At 39.0% G+C, this 18,770-nt stretch overlaps 1 protein-coding gene across 7 annotated transcripts in view; it reads right to left on the reverse strand.

Moving 5' to 3' along the window:
• NELL1 (neural EGFL like 1) overlaps positions 1–18,770 on the reverse strand; it is a 1,046,196-nt gene that overhangs the window by 68,569 nt on the left and 958,857 nt on the right. For 5 of the 7 annotated variants that reach the window (XM_044943466.2, XM_025286290.3, XM_044943464.2 and 2 more), the window contains one exon: positions 1,409–1,549. The exons of the other annotated variants lie outside the window; for them this stretch is intronic. In XM_044943466.2, coding sequence (XP_044799401.2) covers positions 1,409–1,549 — 141 coding nt within the window. The remainder of the gene's footprint in view (positions 1–1,408; positions 1,550–18,770) is intronic. 7 annotated transcript variants of the gene reach the window in all.

Below are 18,770 nucleotides of genomic sequence, written 5' to 3' on the forward strand. Positions count from 1 at the left end.
TTCAAAAGCATCAATTCTTCGGCGCTCAATAACAATAGCTATTTGATCTATTCCTATTTACATAACATCTATCTACTACGAGTTGCATATATACAGAAGTTCCTGGCCATGGAGTAAAGGAAGTATATGAAGACCCAGGATAAATGCAAAGCTCTCTGTGAAGTTGCAAATCATTGCTTTAACAATAAAAAGAATAGGGATGGAGTATGAGACAGAGTGCTGAGTATGCAGAAACATATGACCATTTCCATTTTACACACAAGATAACTGAGGTACAGTTTAGAGAAGATCTTGCAGCATACTTAGTCATGGCAGAGCTGGAATCTGACTGCAGGGGAGTCTGGCTTAAGGGTCTATGTCTGCAACAACTATGCTGCATGGCTCTCAACAGTAATACCAAGACTGCAATGGACAAGCTGTGTGCTTACTGTTCTCTAATTCATCTTTGCTTCAGAGCCCATCTCAGGGCAGAAGTTGCAAAAACACTGATTGGTTCTTAGAAGCAACCTTTAGAAAAAAAAAAGATACGCGGTGAGCAGAGACAATGGATTTTCAAAATCAAATTTCCACTTTCTAATTCAGCATTCTGAACTTTGAGAACCCATGGTCAGAATGCTTGCCCTCTGGGTCAGCTCAAATCAGCATTAAGAATTCAGCTGAGTCCACATGACATGAAATAACTGGATTGGTTAAGGTTCTCATGGAAACAATTACATTCTTGATCAGTTGTTTGGATTTCATGAAAGGTATAAGGTCTCAAAGGTGAAGAACTCCATCTGCTAACTTCCTCTGTTCAGCTGGTAACAGAACCACAAGCAGAAAAGAGATTAAAGGAGACCTTGCAAAGATGATGGCAGCAATAATAGCAACAATAATAAGGTTAATTTGACTCTATTATATTTGTGCATCAATCCAAAGCTTATAATCTTTAAATATATGGCATCCCATTTAAATCTAATAATATAAATATGTGCATTATTATCCACATTTTTATATATTCACAGATGAAGGCTCAGAGAGGTGCAGTGACATTTGTAGTACAAGAGCTGAGATTTAAACTGAACTTTCTATGTCCAGTAATATTTCCTTTTCTCCCACAGCTGCATCTCAAACTGCAAAAAATTCTAGCAAGTCATCATGGTTTCCTTCAGAAAGAACTAAACACCACAGCCTACAGACTCAGGCTTTGTCCTCTGACTGCCCTAGTTTTTGAATAATAGTTCTAAAACTCTACATTGCATAATCCCTGGCCTGATCCCTGAATTATAGAGGGAGCAAATTTGAGAACTGATGAGTTTAACCAGTGAGGGGTCATATTTTAACACTGGGAGCTGAATAGACTACCAAAGCAGGCTGCCGCTCCTACAAAAGTCCAGAGGGATGGAGGGCATGGCTGAAAGCTGCTTACCAATACAGGACTCCCCGGACAGTGAATAGGTCCCATCGTCATGGAAACCGCTTCTGCACTCACAGTGGTACCACCCTGGTAGGTTAACGCAGCGGGAATGGTTGTGGCATTCAATGATCCCCTCTGTACATTCATCAATATCTGCCTCAGAGAAAAACACAAGCCCACCAGGACATTAATTTCTTTTGACACTAACCTTTTAATAAACACCTAACACACCTAACACACTCATGTCAACATACTGATTAAAACCGGTAATTCACCTAAAATGAAAGTTACTGGAAGAACCAAGTCCCATCTTTTTCCCCAGAATTCAAACAAAATGAAAGCTTCAGTTTTCGGATGCTCTCTCATGAATTGAACAATGGATGAAAGCTGATGGTCATGAAGACATCTCTAACTGCATATGCTGAATCACCAAAAACTAAATTGAGGATGTCTGACACAGGTCTGTCATTCAGAGAATATGATTCTTCTCTAAATTGATGATTCCAGAGTAACTCCAGATACTGCTTGGTATTCTTTGAAAATATCTGTGAACAAATAAGTCCAGGAAACTCTATCTTAAACAGTGTTAAGCTAATGATTTTTAGATTTCAGTCTCAGAGATTTAACATATTTATATGCCCTGTAACTTGGAGAGGAGAATCATAATATGCACTGTTTCCCATATTTATTTGTCTGCAGAGTGCTTTTTCTTTGGATTGTAGCTTATGAAACTAAGGTTTGGGGGAGCACAATTTGGGAACTACTGTTCTATCTCTCTCTACAACTGCCGATTCACTAAATGACTTGATTTATGATAGTCAATCAGAGCTACTCATTCTTCAGTCATCCCTCATTAAAGGAAGTATTCAAGGCTCTCTTTGCTCTAGAATCTGGCTTCATAGAATCAGCAAATTCATGGATCACTCAGATTCTCTAGCCCAAAGACTTGCCTCTGAGCTGAAGGAAAGTGACACCCCTGCAGAAAGATGAGCTGTTGATTGTCATGGTAGGCTCAGCTTATCCTACATAGCCTTTTCAGGTAATTATTTCTTGGAATATAGCAATTGCTGGCTGGGAATCTTCCCCTATTTCTCCTGGAAATACCTATACTACAGCAGTCTTACATAAAAAGAAATTAAACTAATACTAATATATAGCACATGAAAACCACATGATAGAATGAAAACCATAGTCACAGAAAACTAATCAAACTATTCACATGGGCCACAGCCTTGTTTGACCCAATGAAACTATGAGCCATGCCATGTAGGGTGACTCAAGATGGATGGGTCATGGTGGAGACTTCTGACCAAATGTGGTCCACTGGAGAAGGGAATGGCAAACCACTTCAGTATTTGTGCCTTGAGAACCCCATAAACAGTATGAAAAAGCAAAAAGATAGGACACTGAAAGATCAACTTCCCAGGTCAGTAGGTGTCCAATATGCTACTGGAGAAGAGTGGAGAAATAACTCCAGAAAGAATGAAGAGACAGAGCCAAAGTCAAAACAGTGCCCAGTTGTGGATGTGAGTGGTGATGGAAGTAAAGTCCAATGCTGTGAAGAACAATATTGTAAAGGAAATTGGAATGTTTGGTCCATGAATCAGGGTAAATTGGAAGTGGTCAAACAGGAGATGGCAAGAGTGAACATTGACATTTTAGGAATCAGTAAATGAAAATGGATTGGAATGAGTGAATTTAATTTAGATGACCATTATATCTACTATTGTGGGCAAGAATCCCTTAGAAGAAATGGAGTCGCCCTCATAGTCAACAAGAGTCCAAAATACAGTACTTGGTTGTAATCTCAAAAACAACAGAATGATCTCTGTTTGATTTCAAGGCAAGTCATTCAATGTCATAGTAATAAAAGCCTATACCCCCAATCAGTAATGCTGAAGAAGCTGAAGTTGAACGGTTCTATGAAGCCCTACAAAACCTTCTAGAACACCAAAAAAATATGTCTTTTTCATTACAGGGGACTGGAATGCAAAAGTAGAAAGTCAAGACCTGGAGTAACAGGCAAGTTTGGCCTCAGAGTGCAAACTGAAGCAGGGCAAAGGCTAACAGAATTTTGCCAAAGGAACACACTGGTCATAGCAAACACCCTCTTCCCACAAAACAAGAGACAACCCTACAGATGGATATCACCAGATGGTCAATACTGAAATCAGATTGATTATATTCTTTGCAGTCAAAGATGGAGAAGCTCTATACAGTCAGCAAAAACAAGACCAGGAACTGACTGTGGCTCAGAACATGAACTCCTTATTGCCAAATTCAGACTTAAATTGAAAAAAGTAGGGAAAATTAATAGCCCATTCAGATATGACCTAAATCAAATCCATTACGATTATACAGTGGAAGTAACAAAAGAGTCAAGGGATTAGATCTGATAGACAGAGTGCTTGAGAAACTATGGATGGAGGTTCATGACATTGTACAGGAGGGAGTGATCAAGATCATCCCCAAGATAAAGAAATGCAAAAAGGCAAAATGGTTGTCTGAGCAGGCCTTACAAATAACTGAGAAAAGAAGAGAAGCAAAAGGCAAAGGAGAAAAGAAAATATATAAGAACCTGAATGCAGAGTTCCAAAGAATAGCAAGGAGAGATAAGAAAGCCTTCCTCAGTGATCAATGCAAAGAAATAGAGGAAAACAATAGAAAGGGAAAGTCTAGAGATCTCTTCAAGAAAATTAGAGATACCAAGGGAACATGTCATGCAAAGATGGGCATGATAAAGGACAGAAATGGTATGGACCTAAAAGAAGCAGAAGATATTAAGAAGTGGTGGCAAGAATACACAGAAGAACTATACAAAAAAGATCTTCATGACCCAGGTAACCACGATGGTATGATCACACACCTAGAGCCAGATCCTGGAATGTGAAGTCAAGTGGGCCTTAGGAAGCATCATTATGAACAAAGCTAGTGGAGGTGATGGAATTCCAGTTGAGCTATTTCAAATCCTAAAAGATGATGCTGTGAAAGTGCTGTACTCAGTATGCCAGCAAATTTGGAAAACTCAGCAGTGGCCACAGAACTGGAAAAGGCCAGTTTTCATACCAATCCCAAGAAAGGCAATGCCAAAGAATGCTCAAACTACCACACAATTGCACTCATCTCACATGCTAGCTAATTTAATGCTCAAAATCCACCTAGTCAGGCTTCAACAGTACATGAACTGTGAATTTCCAGATGTTCAAGCAGGATTTAGAAAAGGCAGAGGAACAAGAGATCAAATGGCCAACATCTGTTGGATCATCAAAAGAGCAAGAGATTTCCAGAAAAACACCTTCTTCTGTTTTATTGACTAGGCCAAAGCCTTTGAATGTGTGGATCACAACAAAACTGTAGAAAATTATTAGAAATGGGAATACCAGACTACCTAACTTACCTCCTGAGAAATATGTATGCACGTCAGGAAGCAACAGTCAGAACATGACATGGAACAACAGGCAGGTTCCAAATCGGGAAAGGAGTATGTCAAAGCTGTATATTGTCACCCTGCTTATTTAACTTCTATGCAGAGTACATCATGAGAAACACTGGACTGGAAGAAACACAAGCTGGAATCAAGATTGCCGGGAGAAATATCAATAACCTCAGATATGGGGAAACAATGCAAACAGAGAGAGACTTTATTTTGGAGGCTCCAAAATCACTACAGATGATGATTGCAGCCATGAAATTGAAAGATGCTTGCTCCTTGGAAGAAAAGCTGTGACCAACCTAGACAGCATATTAAAAAGCAAAGACATTACTTGTCAACCAAGTCCGTCTAGTCAAAGCTATTGTATTTCCAGTAGTCATGTATGGTTGTGAGAGCTGGAGCATGAAGAAAGCTGAGCACTGAAGAATTGATACTTTTGAATTGTGGTGTTGGAGAAGACTCTTGAAAGTCCCTTCAACTGCAAGGAGATAAAAGTAATCAACTCTAAAGGAAATCAGTCCTGAATATTCATTGGAAGGACTGATGCTGAAGTTGAAACTTCAGTACTTTGGTCACCTGACGTGAAGAACTGACTCATTGGAAAAGATCCTTATCCTGGGAAAGATTAAATGCAGGAGGAGAAGTGGATGACAGAGGATGAGATGGTTGGATGGCATCACCGACTCAATGGACATGCGTTTGAGCAAGCTCTGGGTGTTGGTGATGGACAGGGAAGCCTGGTGTGCAGCATTCCACGGAGTCACAAAGAGTCAGACACGACTGAGTGACTGAAATGAATAAAGCCCACGGGCTTCCCTGATGGCTCAGTGGTAAAGAATCCACCACCATGGCTAATGCAGCAGCCATGGGTTCCGTCCCTCAGTGGGTAAGATCCACTGGAGGAGGGCATGGCAACCCATTCCAGCTTTCTTGCCTGGAGAACCCCCATGGACAGAGAAGCCTGGAGGGCTATAGTCCATAGGGTCCCAAAGAATCGGACATGACTGAAGCAACTTGGCGCACAGGCACATAACACACAATGGGTACAGTGTCCTTCGGAGTCCTGTTCCGCATGCCCCGCCATTGGCATCAGTTCAGGGGCAATCGGTGACCTGTGGTACGATGTCCCTGAAAAGTCCTGAGTTGTGTACAAGGCTGTGAACATAGTTTGAAAACTGCCATTCTTATCTCATGGCAGTTGAGTCAAGGATAGAGAATGATGCAGCTCTCTGGACAACTCCATCGTGGTCTTTTTCTGCCAAGTGCCATCTTATTCCTTCATGGCTGGCGCATTCCCTTCATGCTCTCCTTTGGCCTAGCACATCCCTTAGGTTTCTAAATGCAATCAGCCCTCAGGATCAAGTGCTTCTGTGCACCTTCAGCCACTGTAGGCAGGTTGTGTGTGCATTTAGTATACATCTCCAACAAATAGATTTTCAACAGCCATATTCTCATTTCTGAAATTTTATAGCCATGTGGTTCAGTGGGACACACCTTGGATCATTAAAATGTTCAAAAGTTGAAACAGAGAAGTGACCTGAGGCTATGTCTCACAGAGGGGAAGGACTGGCCCTAAGTTATGAAGTCAGTTTGGCTACTTCTAAATGCAGGTCGCCAAGAGGAACAGACATAACTGTAAGACTGATTTTCAGAGATACCACCTCTATATGAGGCTGAAAGATAAGTCTCTGTAACAAAGCAGCAACACATTCGGCCTCAGGCATTTATTTCCAAAGCTTCCAGAATGGCAGTCATGATCCCCACAGACCCTGCTGCTTCTAGACTAAGGACAATACTTAGGTAACAACCATCTAGCCACAGTTAATGTGTCAAGAAACCAGGAAATATAAAAACAAAAGCTTCCCAAATAACCAAAACAGTCATATGTTCTGGTTGGTCTCAGGGTCACCTGCTGCCCCACTCACTCTCAAAACCAACCCAGTTTGGAGGTTAAAATATCTGAACATCTTACAAAAAATTCCCCTGCCCTCAATTAATAAGCAGTTTCTAGGAGGAGCAGGAGTAGTGAAAGAAGTTCAATTTTTTTTTTTTTTTTTTCAATTCACAGATGTTTTTATTCCCAAACTGAAGTAAGAGAGACTAGCAAAAGCTTCCAGCAGGGTAGAAGCTACCTGTGTAGCATAGGGAACTCTTACAGGGAGTGAAGACAAGCAATTTATACATCTACAATTACTTTACAGACACTAGGGAACCCCTGGCTTATAGTGAAAACTAGGAAAGTAGCCATGGCATCCCTTGCCTGGGAGCTGCACTGACCACAGCAGTTTCTGGGGACTCACTGGGGATAATCAAGGCTCATGACAGACCAGCACCTGGAAACAAGGCTGCGCCTTTCTATTCTGTGGGTCAGGTCCATAACTGAAGCTAACAATTTCATTTTATATGAAACCAGGCTGCACTTGAGAGGTGATCATATTTTCATCGTGTTCAGAAAACTATTTCTTCCACGTAGTCACAGTAGTATTAAAAGCAACCACCGCAAACCCAAATACAGAAAATACTTGGAAGCTTTTCAGTGATACCGCAGGTACATTAAAAATGGTAAATGGCTTGTGGCTGCCTTTGTCCTAAGAGATTTGTTTCTACCAGTCAGCACTTGCTACAGGCAAACAAACAAGACAGATGCTCTGGGAATGGGGTCTCTGTGAGTTCACTATGGAATCCGGCTCCCTGTCTTAAGGAATCCTGATAAATTACAGGGTGCCCGGCTGCATCAGCCAGTGTCAGCCATCGCAAAGGAAACAGACAAACAAAACATTCATTTTTCCTTCCTATAACAAAACCTAGAGTTTTGTTTAAATTTCAGTTTAATCCAGCACAGACCTGAAAATGGTGGAGAGACGTTGGAGGATTCTTGAGCGTGGAATCTATAGTATTCATTTCTGTATTCAGTGTCTGCTACATAATAACTCACGGCAAATAGGTGGGGAAAAATAGAATCAGTGGCAGATTTTATTTTCTTGGGCTCCAAAATCATTGCAGATGGTGACTGCAGCCATGAAATTAAAAGATGCTTGCTCCTTGGAAGAAAAGTTATGACAAACCTAGACAGTGTATTAAAAAGCAGAGACATCACTTTGCTGACAAAGATCCAATATATAGTCAAAGATAAAGTTTTTCTAGTAGTCATGTACTGATATGAGAGTTGGACCATAAGGAAGGCTGAGCGCTGAAGAACTGATACTTTTGAATTGTGGTGCTAGAGAAGACTCCAGAGTCCCTTGGACAGCAAGGAGATCAAACCAGTCAATCCTAAAGGAAATCAACCCTGGATATTCATTGAAAGAATTGATGCTGAAGCTGAGGTTCTAATACTTTGGCCACCAATGTGAAGAGCCAACTCACTGGAAAAGACCCTGATGCTGGAAAAGATTGAGGGCCGGAGGAGAAGAGGGCAACAGAGAATGAGATGGTTGGATGGCATCACCGAATCGATGGACATGAGTTTGAGCAAACTCCAGGAGATAGTGATGGACAGGGAAGCCTGGAGTTCTGCAGTCCACAGGGTCACAAAGAGTTGAACAAAACTTAGTGACTAAACAACAACAATATGATAATTCACATGAGAGGCAAGGTCACACAATTGACAAATGGTGAGACCAAGTTCAGAATGAGCTAGAATCCATATTTGTCACTCTTCTATCACATCATGTCATTGGCAAATGAATAAAGAATGATTTTTACAGAGATAATACATTTTTTCAATTATCTAAATATACACTGAGATGAAAATATGAGTCAAGGATGATATTTGTGTGGTAGCAGATGCAAAAATGAAGACAACATGATCCATGAAATCCAGGAACTTGATCAGGAAAAAGCAGTATTTAATATATGCTCATCCTTCCAACCCCAGCTGACACTACCTTCTCCAACTCCTCTAGACATACAGTGCCTATCTCCCCTAGTGATTCAATGTGTACACACACATCTATTTAAGCACAGCAGCATTTCCCCTTTTGTGTACATCACTGAAATGCAGAGTTTCTAAGAATTGAGACAACATCTTAGATGTACATTTTATGTGATTATAAGGGACTGTAAAGTAGTTTGAAAGTGACCAATAACAGTTTGTAGGAATGAATGAATGAAAGAGATTCAAAGTACCACAAGAGATCCTGCCGTTTGCAAATCAGAGCGATACAAAGTCAATTCACAAAATGAAATATTATGGTCATAGTTTAATCTTTATATATTATTTACCTCTAAAAGACAACATGTAGTTTCTTTTTTTTTTTGATTGGTTTGGTTTGGTTTGTTTAAGACTTTGCTTCTGAGTCTAATTTTCAGAGATTTTTAAGGCAGTACAACAAGCAACAAAAGACACACAGGTAAAGTTGTCTTCAATCAAGAGTCTTATTTGTGCCTTGAGTTTTTAATTTACCATGATGGCTACCAAAGCTTTTTTTCATAGGATGTATCCTAAGCAACACATTTAATCCTATTTTGAATGTACAGTGAATTTGCTATCAAAAGTCATTGACAAACACCTCCTTGGATTCTTGCAAAATTCTAGTTTCTTCAGTCAGATCAATCTCTTCCCTCAGCTGATCTCCTCTCTCTTAGATTTCATATGAATTAGCTGAAGTTCACAGTGAAATAGTGGTTCCAGCTGCAGCTGGATTATAACTTTTCTAGAGGTTTGTATGTTGAGTCATAAGGGAAAACTTGATGCTTTTGCTCATTCAGCAGAAGTTTATTGAGCATACTTGTATGAAGCTGTATTCCACCCTCTGATAAAGAGATGAAAAGATAAAGCCTCTTTACACCAGACATGTCGAGTCTATCAGGACAACAAAATGTAAATGTATAACCATGATTGAGAACATTGGCTTTGGACACAAATGTGACTTCAAACTCCTGTTCACCAACACACTACTGTATTGTTTAGATTTTTTTTCCAAATCTTTGCTTTCTCACCTGTAGATCAGGGATAACAAAATCAAACTTCATAGAAATGAACAAAAAAGAACATTAAGCGGAATCTATTGCTTCTCCCATTGAATAGGTTATTAATGTTGACATCTATATTTCTGCTTAAAAATAGAAGACAGAAAAAAGCTTTTATTAACTTGTAATCAGGTAACTGGTTAGGACTGAAAGATGATTTCTGGATCTTTAAAAGTGCTCATTTGTATTCTGACACAGCTGTGATATTGCAAAACATTCAGGAATAGAATCTGTGATTCTGTAACATGGGTATGTGCATGCATGCTAAGTTCCTTCAGTCGTGTCTGACTCTGCATTCTCATGGACTATAGCCTGCCAATCTCCTCTATCCATGGGATTTTCCAGGCAAGAACACTGTAGTGGGCTGCCATGCCCTCCTCAGGGGATCTTCCCAGCCCAGGGACTGAACCGTGTCTCTTACATCTCTGGCATTTTGCAGGTGGGAGCTTTAGCAGTAGTGCCTCCTGGGAAGCCCAAATCTATAATATACATCCCATAAAACTGGACTCTCTCCTCCCCCACCAATTACGTGAATTTAAGGGAGTGGAAGTTATACCATAAAGTGCTCAAGTATAGTGAGTGCAAATCTGATTATTATTGTATATTTGCTGAGTTCCAGGACTTTACTGAGCATAGCATATCTCAGAATACATGAGGGAAACTAAAAAGACAAATAAAAAAGTGAGGCTCAAAACCACATGGAGGTAATTAGCTCACACCAGTCAGAATGGCTATCCTTAAGAAGTCAACAAATATCAAATGCTGAAAAGAGTGGAGAAGAGGGGACCCTCCCGCACTCTTGGTGGGAATGCAAATTGTACAGCCACTGTGGGGAACAGTCTGGAGAGTCCTTGTAAGACTCAAAAGAGAGCTGTCATAATATCCTGCAAGCCCACTTCTGGGAATATATCTGGGAAAAGCCCTAATTCAAAAAGATACAAGCACCCCAGTGTTCATAGCAGCACCATTTGTAAGCGCTATAAATAGCCAAGACATACAAACAACCTAAGTATCTTTTAACAGATGAATGGATAAAGATGCGGTACATATATACAACAAAAGTGTACGCAGCCATAGAAAAAGAAAGAGATAATGTCATTTACAGCAACACAGATGGACCTAGAGAAAATCATACTAAGTGAAGTGAGTCAGAAAAAGACAAATATATGATATCACTTACATATGGAATCTAAAAAAATTTATACAAATGAACTTATTTACAAAATAGAAACAGACTCACAGACATAGAAAACAAACTTATGATTACCAAAGAGGAAGCAGGGGTGAGGGAGAAATTAGCTCAGGATTAACAGATACACACAACTATATATAAAACATATGTATATAACAGATAACAAAGACCTACTGTATAGCACAGGGGATTGTATTCAATATCTTATAATATTGATAATGAAATATTGTAATCTTATTGTAATGGAAAAGCATCTGAAATACACACACGTGTGTGTATGTGTGTGTGTGTGTATACACACTGAATCACTTTGCAGTATACCAAAAACTAACACAACATTATAAACCAACTATACTTTAATAAAAAGTTAAAAATAAAAAGAGAGGCTCTACAGTAGGAATAGGCTAGCTCTTCCATCTTTTCTCCTTCTTCGGCTCCCAAGCGTGTATTCCGAGCACTCCTTTTCAGATGGGTGACGCCACATGACTAAGCTCCAGCTCTGAAGTTAGAAATAATGTAATTCCAGTATGGCTCCCAACATGTCTCCTATGACCCTCCATGCTATTCCCACCTTCTCTCCCTGGAGGCTGATGTACCGGGAAACTTGGAAGCCACATGTTGAAAATGGCAGAGCCTTGGTTGGCCTGGCTCCCTGTGTGACTAGGCAGAGCAGAGCCCTTACAGAGACCTGAAACTGTCAGGGACTCTTCATGTGAGCAGAGATACGTTTCTGTCTTATTGAGCCAATTCACAGGTTGGAGCTGCTTTATTGTTACAGCCAGTTTTTCCTGTTTTCATAGACCCCTTTACATATTAAGGGGAAAAATTGTGCTCAGGTCAGAATCATGTAGACACAGTTTCTAAAAACGAAAATAAGCAAACAAGACAAAAAACTTCAGCGCCAATGAAGATTATACAGGCAGGTAAAAAAGTGGTTTTGTGTTGAAAACCAAGAATCAAAATAATGTGCAAATGGGAAAAGCTCTGTAGTCAGATAACCTGAGTTGGAATCCTGGCTCCGTGACTGCCTAAATAGAAAACTCTGAGCAGTTATTTATCTTTTTTCAGCTTTCAGTTTCCTTAGCTCTAAAGGAAAGGGTATTACTTAGCTCACATTGTTGTTTTAAGGATTGAATGAGATCAATGGAAAGCTACACTACCAAGCTAGGCAGGCACTCATTATGTTTGCAATCATTAACATTCTCTAATTTCTAATCCCCACTTGGTCACAAAGGAGCTATGTGTCCAGGCCAAGACAGTCCAAGTCTCAAGGATTCTATTGCTTTCATGTATAAGGCAAGGCCTGTGCTATAGCACACTTTGGTCCTCTTCCAGTTTTAACTCCCTATAAGATGGCAGATCTGGGCTTTGGGCTTGTCTTCATCTGCTGCTAACCAGCTGAATGGTGTTATCAAGTTTAAGCAATCTCTCTGTACCCCAGTTTCTTCATTAGTCAATTTGCAATAGCAAAAATAAATGTTTTGTCTGCCTCACAAACAAAGCTTCAACAAGGCATGAACAACCTCCAGAAGTCAATTAACTGTTACACTGAATATATGGTGACATCATTATTACTGTCTCTTCTTTGTAAGTCCTGATTAGCAATAGTTTTGGTCCATTAAACTGAAAGGTGTCTGCTATTAATAACAGCATCAATGGCACTGGTGATATGACTCTTCTCCACCTTTTGTAAATCTCTTTTTTACTGAGTTGGCACAAGAAAATCAGTCTCTTCCTGGCTGTACCTTCCTATTTTACCTCCAAAGTGTTTCTTTTTATTTGATTATTCTCTGCACAAATCATTCCTAAATTCATCCAGAAAGAATCAATTTATCCCATTGCAACTTTCATCTCTAATCTGGAGGGTTTCTGATCCACAACTCTATAATCTGACTGCCAACAAAAGTTAATATACCCATTTACTGTTGCCTATGAATTAGCTAACCTCAGAGGTCTCTTCATTTCAAATTTATTCTCCCCAAAATGTTATACACCATGTATCTTTCTATGTATCAATCTCATTTTTCTTCGCAATACTCCATCCTAGCTCTCATTCCTCACAATCAATGAATATAAAGTCAAAGAAACCCCACATGATCAGCCTGCTCTTATCTCTTTGAATTCATCAAACACTGACCCTTTTGCTTATACTGGCCAAGACAGCCATAATGACTTCCCAGCTACTACTCAGGCATATCAGTCATGTTCCAGCCACTGCATATGTTGTCCACATATGCTGTTCTTCTTTCTAGAATGTTCTAGCAGATATTTCCATGGCTTAATCTCTCAATCTCCAAGTCTGTACAAAAAAAATATGCACCTTCTCAGCAAGCCCTTGCCTGGCCACAGCATCTGAAATTACAACCATATCTACTTATTCCCTATCCTCTCTATGTTTTTCTCCTTTGTCCTTATTGCTACCTAACATACTTTGTACTTTACATGCACGTCTATATAAACATACTTTATACTTTACATGCATATCCAATGTCTGTCTGTCTTCTCCTAACCACACTGGAAGCCCCATGAGGTGACATGACAGACCAGGACCTGGAATTCAGTGGGCACGAAAGGAATATTTGCTGGTGAACAAAGACAGAGGAAGGGAAGGCACATTCACTGAAAATTCTTCCTTTGACATGGTTGAAAAATCTGCTCTTCATTCATTCTCTACATTTGCTGAGCATACCATGCTCCGGTTCCTTTTTTTCTCAGACCCGAATGAGTGCAGTATCTCCTGAGCGGGTTTTCCATCACTGTCCTCTCCAATTCACAGAACATATAGGGCTGATGTTCCCAAAACTAATTGCTCAGAAAATTTTTCATTAAAATCACAATAGTTTTTCTGGCATGTGACAGCTAGTCCAGCATGGGCAAGTTGCTTTGCAACTCAATACATTAATTCTTTTATTTTTATAATAAGCAAAGATTAAACTAGACCAGTGTTTTTCACCTAGTCTTCAACAGAGCTCCGGGTGTCCATGGAGGCTTTCTTAGGCAGACCAGGTGAATCTCCAGACAGACCCACTTTGAGTGGCCATTAAGCAGTAATACATTTCTGTAGTATAATAACAATGACATGTCCCTAGTATAGATCTATTAAAGTTCCACTGAGATGTACATTGTTAATTTTTAAAAAATGAGCTAGATCATATTCACTATCAGTCTGAAATTTCTATGATTCTGTGTTTTTAATATATCTGGCTCCTATAGTATTTAAAAAATTATCATTATTATAAAAACCTCCTATCAGGCATTCAAAGAGTCAATTTGCCAACCAATTCTTTTATTTCTCAAAATTCTTTTTTTTTTCAATTTTATTTTATTTTTAAACCTGAAACACTGTATTAGTTTTGCCAAACATCAAAACGAATCCGCCACAGGTATCAACACAAAACCTTGGCACAACTCTGGCCTGGTTGCCTTAGTATTCCACATTCTATGGGCAATTTCATTTCATGTTTCCCACTCTGTAAGTGACTGTTTTTTTTTTTTTTTTTAATTAAAATCCAAGAACAAATTTTAATCCCACACAAAAAATAAAATCCTCTTGCTCTCCTCTAAATTCCTATAGGGTTTAACAATTCTATCACCTGAATTCCTACTGTGTTCTTTAACACGGTTCTGCAACCATATTTAACTTATATCCATTCTATTTGAGAATAATCTGTATTTCTTGCTAGAGTTTCTCTCATTACCAAATAGAATGTTTGAACTTCTACTGATTAATTATTTACTATGTGTCAGGCCCTCTGACAAGCGCTTTATATTCCCTACTTCATTTGATCCTCAGAACGGCTCTGACATAATTTGAACCACCTTAAACAGAAAATGGGGGCTTAGATGTTTAAATCATATGCTCCCGGTAAAGCACCTGGAAAGAAGCAGAGAGAGATTTAAATCAAGGTTTATTTGACTCCGGAATACCTTCTTTATACCATACAGCCTCCTGCATATTTTGGAGGAAGAAGGAACTTCTCTTTTATCATCATCTGTGATTTAGCACTATTTCAGGCCTAAAGATGATCTAACTTATTGTTAGCAACAAATGTGCAGGAAAAGAATCGAGTACAGATTTCTGTCAATGCTACCACAGAGGAGACAGAAATTAGAGCTTGAGTCTACCAATTTAACTGCCTGCTGTAACGAAAATACATACTCTTCAAAGGAAAATTCTACCTCTAGTATATAGGAACATAATATTTGACATACAATAAAAATGTTATACATCTAAAGAAATAAAATGTCACCATGTGAAAGAAAAAGCAGATAATAGAAACTAACCCCACTTATACCCAGATGGTGGATATAGTAGACAGAACTTTACAGAAAAAAAAAAAAAATGTGTTCAAGGACTGAAATAAAAAGATATTGAGTTGAAAAATAGACTTCTACCTTTACTAAAGATGGAATAACAGCAGTTGGACTTACTTTCCCACCCAAAACAGCAGAACAAACCAAACTATATATATATATATATGAAAAAATAGTTTTAAGATATTGGATTCATTTTGATGTTTGGCAAAACTAATACAGTGTTTCAGGTTTAAAAATAAAATAAAAAATAAAAATATAACAAACCACAAAAATAAAATAAAATAAAACATTCATTAAAAAAAAAAAAGATATTGGAAATTAGGCAGTGTGGAAAAATTAACCCTGAAAGACATAAAAGATGTGAGAAGAGTCCTGCACTTGCCCTATTTGCTAGCTTGAGAGAGGTCTGGACCTGGTACAAGTTGGGGGAGGGGCACAAAAGGAGCCCAGTGGACTACCTAGCTTAAGGATGTGGAGTTGAGGGTAAGGAGAGAACAAGACAGCCAGAGCTTGCAGAACAGAATAATGGAGGGCGGCAGCTGTACATAGAGGACTCTGGAGTCCTGCAGAGTGTCCTGTTCAAGCATTTTGCAAAGTACTGATCAGCAAATGAGTGTCATGAAACTACTCAAGGCTGGAGAAAGATAATCAGAATAGAGTAGAGGTAACAGTACCTGGTGGTCACCTAGGGAGGGGCCTACTGCCTGCTTCCACAGCTAGACTGAAAATTCTCATAATTCACTGCATAGTGCTGGATGATAAGTTACTACAGTCATGTCTGACTCTTTGCAACCCTGTGGACTGTAGCCCATCAGGCTCCTCTGTCCGTGGGATTCTCCAGACAAGAATACCAGAGTGGGTTGCCATGTCCTCCTCCAAGGGATCTTCACAACAGAGGGACTGAACTTACATCTCTTATGTCTCCTGCATTGGCAGGTGAGTTTTTTACTACTAGTGCCAGTTGGGAAGCCCCAAAGAAGTACTTTGGAGTACACGAAAAGGTCTTGCCTCAGAAGTGTAGAATAATTAGCTTCATATTAAATACACCATTGGCCTCCACTAAAAATCTTAACAGCAAGACTCAAAATGGTATAATTGTGTGTAAGTATCTTAACTATCTCCCAGAAAAAAAGTCAGAAATATTTCAAGGACTACAAAAATACTGCATATCCAAAAGGTAAAATCAGCAATGACTGATATTCAAACAAGATTATTATGATGATTGAAAACAGTAAAATCTAACTCAAAATGAAGAGGAAGGAAGTCACTTGATATCAAAACAAAACTGACAGAGATGTTAGAAAACAGGAAATTAAAACAGTTATTATAATTGTATTCATGTAAAGAGTTAACTAGAAACATGAACTGGACTGGAAAAGGTCTGTTTTCATTCCAATTCCAAAGGAAGGCAATGCCAAAGAATGTTCAAACTACTGCACAATTGCACTCATCTCACATGCTAGCAAGTTAATGCTCAAAATTCTGCAAGCTAGGCTTCAACAGTACATGAACCAAGAACTTCCAGATGTTCAAGCTGGATTTAGAAAAGGCAGAGGAAGCAGTGATCAAATTGCCAACATCCATTGCATCATAGAAAAAGTAAGGGAATTCCAGAAAAACATCTACTTCTGGTATAGTGACTACACCAAAGCCTTTGACTGTGTGGATCACAACAAACTGTGGAAAACTCTTCAAGAGATGGGAATATCAGATCACCTTATCTGCCTCCTGAGAAATCTGTATGTAGGTCAAGAAGCAACAGTTAGAACTGGACATGGAAAACAGACTGGTTCCAAATTGGGAAAGGAGTATATCAAGGCTGTATATTGTCATCCTGCTTATTTAACTTATATGCAGAGTACATAATGTGAAACGTGGGGCTGGATGAAGCACAAGCTGGAATCAAGATTGCCGGGAGAAATATCAATAACCTCAGATATGCAGATGACTCCATGCTTATGGCAGAAACTGAAGAGGAACTAGAGAGCTTCTTGATGAAAGTGAAACACGAGAGTGAACATGCTAGCTTAAAATTCAGCATCCAAAAAAAAAGATCATGGCAACCAGTCCCATCACTTCATGGCAAACAGATGGGGAAACAATGGAAACAGTGACAGAAGCTATTTTCTTGGGTTCCAAAATCATGGCACATGGTGACTGCAGCCATGAAATTAAAAGACGCTTGCTCCTTGAAAGAAAAGTTATGACCAACCTAGATAGCATATTAAAAACAGAAACATTACTTGGACAACAAAGGTCCATATAATGAAACTTATGGTATTTCCAGTGGTCATGTATGGATGTGAGAGTTAGACCATAGAGAAAGCTGAGCACTGAAGAATTGATGCTTTTGAACTGTGGTGTTGGAGAAGACTCTTGAGAGTCCCTTGGATTGCAAGGAGATCCAACCAGTCAATCCTAAAGGAAATCAGTCCTGAATATTCCCTGGAAGGAATGATGCTGAAGCTGAAACTCCAACACTTTGGCCACCTGATGCAAAGAACTGACTCATTGGAAAAGACCCTGATGCTGGGAAAGATTGGGTGCTGGGAGGAGAAGGGGACAACAGAGGATGAGATGGCTGGATGGCATCGCCGACTTGATGGACATGTGTTTGAGCAAGCTCTGGGAGTTGGTGATTGACAGGGAAGACTGGCATGCTGCAGTCCATGTGGTCGCAAAGAGTTAGACAGGATTGAGTAACTGAACTGGGAAACATGAAAAAAGTTTATATAAACTATATATTATAGATAACTAGAACATATAGTATAATATTATATATGCTATATATAAATGTGTCTATGTGTGTATGTATGTCCAAATCAAACTAAGAGAGATTAAAAACTGTAATGTATGAGGTGACAAATATACTGTATGAGGCTGCTGGCATATGAGATGTTGCAAAGTACAAGATTAGTGAACTTTAAGACTAAGAATAGAAAGAATCAAAAATATAAATAAAAATTAAAAGAGAATCAAACTATACAAGAAAGTGAAGTCATCTAATATATGTGCAATTGGAGTCCCTGAATAAGAAATGGGAATATAGGAAGAAAAAATTGAATCTTATCCAAAATTAATCCAAAGGCATTGAAAAGTATATATAAAAGAAGAAGCTCACTGAGCCTCAGGTATGAGACATGAAGAAGAAAACAGGAGGGCACACCATAATCAAATTTCCTTCGAATAGTGATAAAGTAAAAAAGTAGTCGGAAGGATAAAAAAAGACATGTTACATGCAGAGGAACAAAGATAAGAACGTCAGCAGATATCTTTTGTGAAACAATGCAAGTGAAAAGACAGTGAAATAACAGCTTTAAAAGCATGGAAAGAAATAAAAAAACCTGTCAACGTAGGATTCTATACATAGCAAAAGTAAATTTCAAAGATGAAGTAAAATAAAGACCTTTCAGATATATAAAAGTTGAAAGAAATCACAACTAGCCTTTTAGCACTACATG

The sequence above is a fragment of the Bubalus bubalis genome, chromosome 5, assembly GCF_019923935.1.
Source record: "Bubalus bubalis isolate 160015118507 breed Murrah chromosome 5, NDDB_SH_1, whole genome shotgun sequence".
Classification (NCBI taxonomy): Eukaryota; Metazoa; Chordata; class Mammalia; order Artiodactyla; family Bovidae; genus Bubalus; species Bubalus bubalis.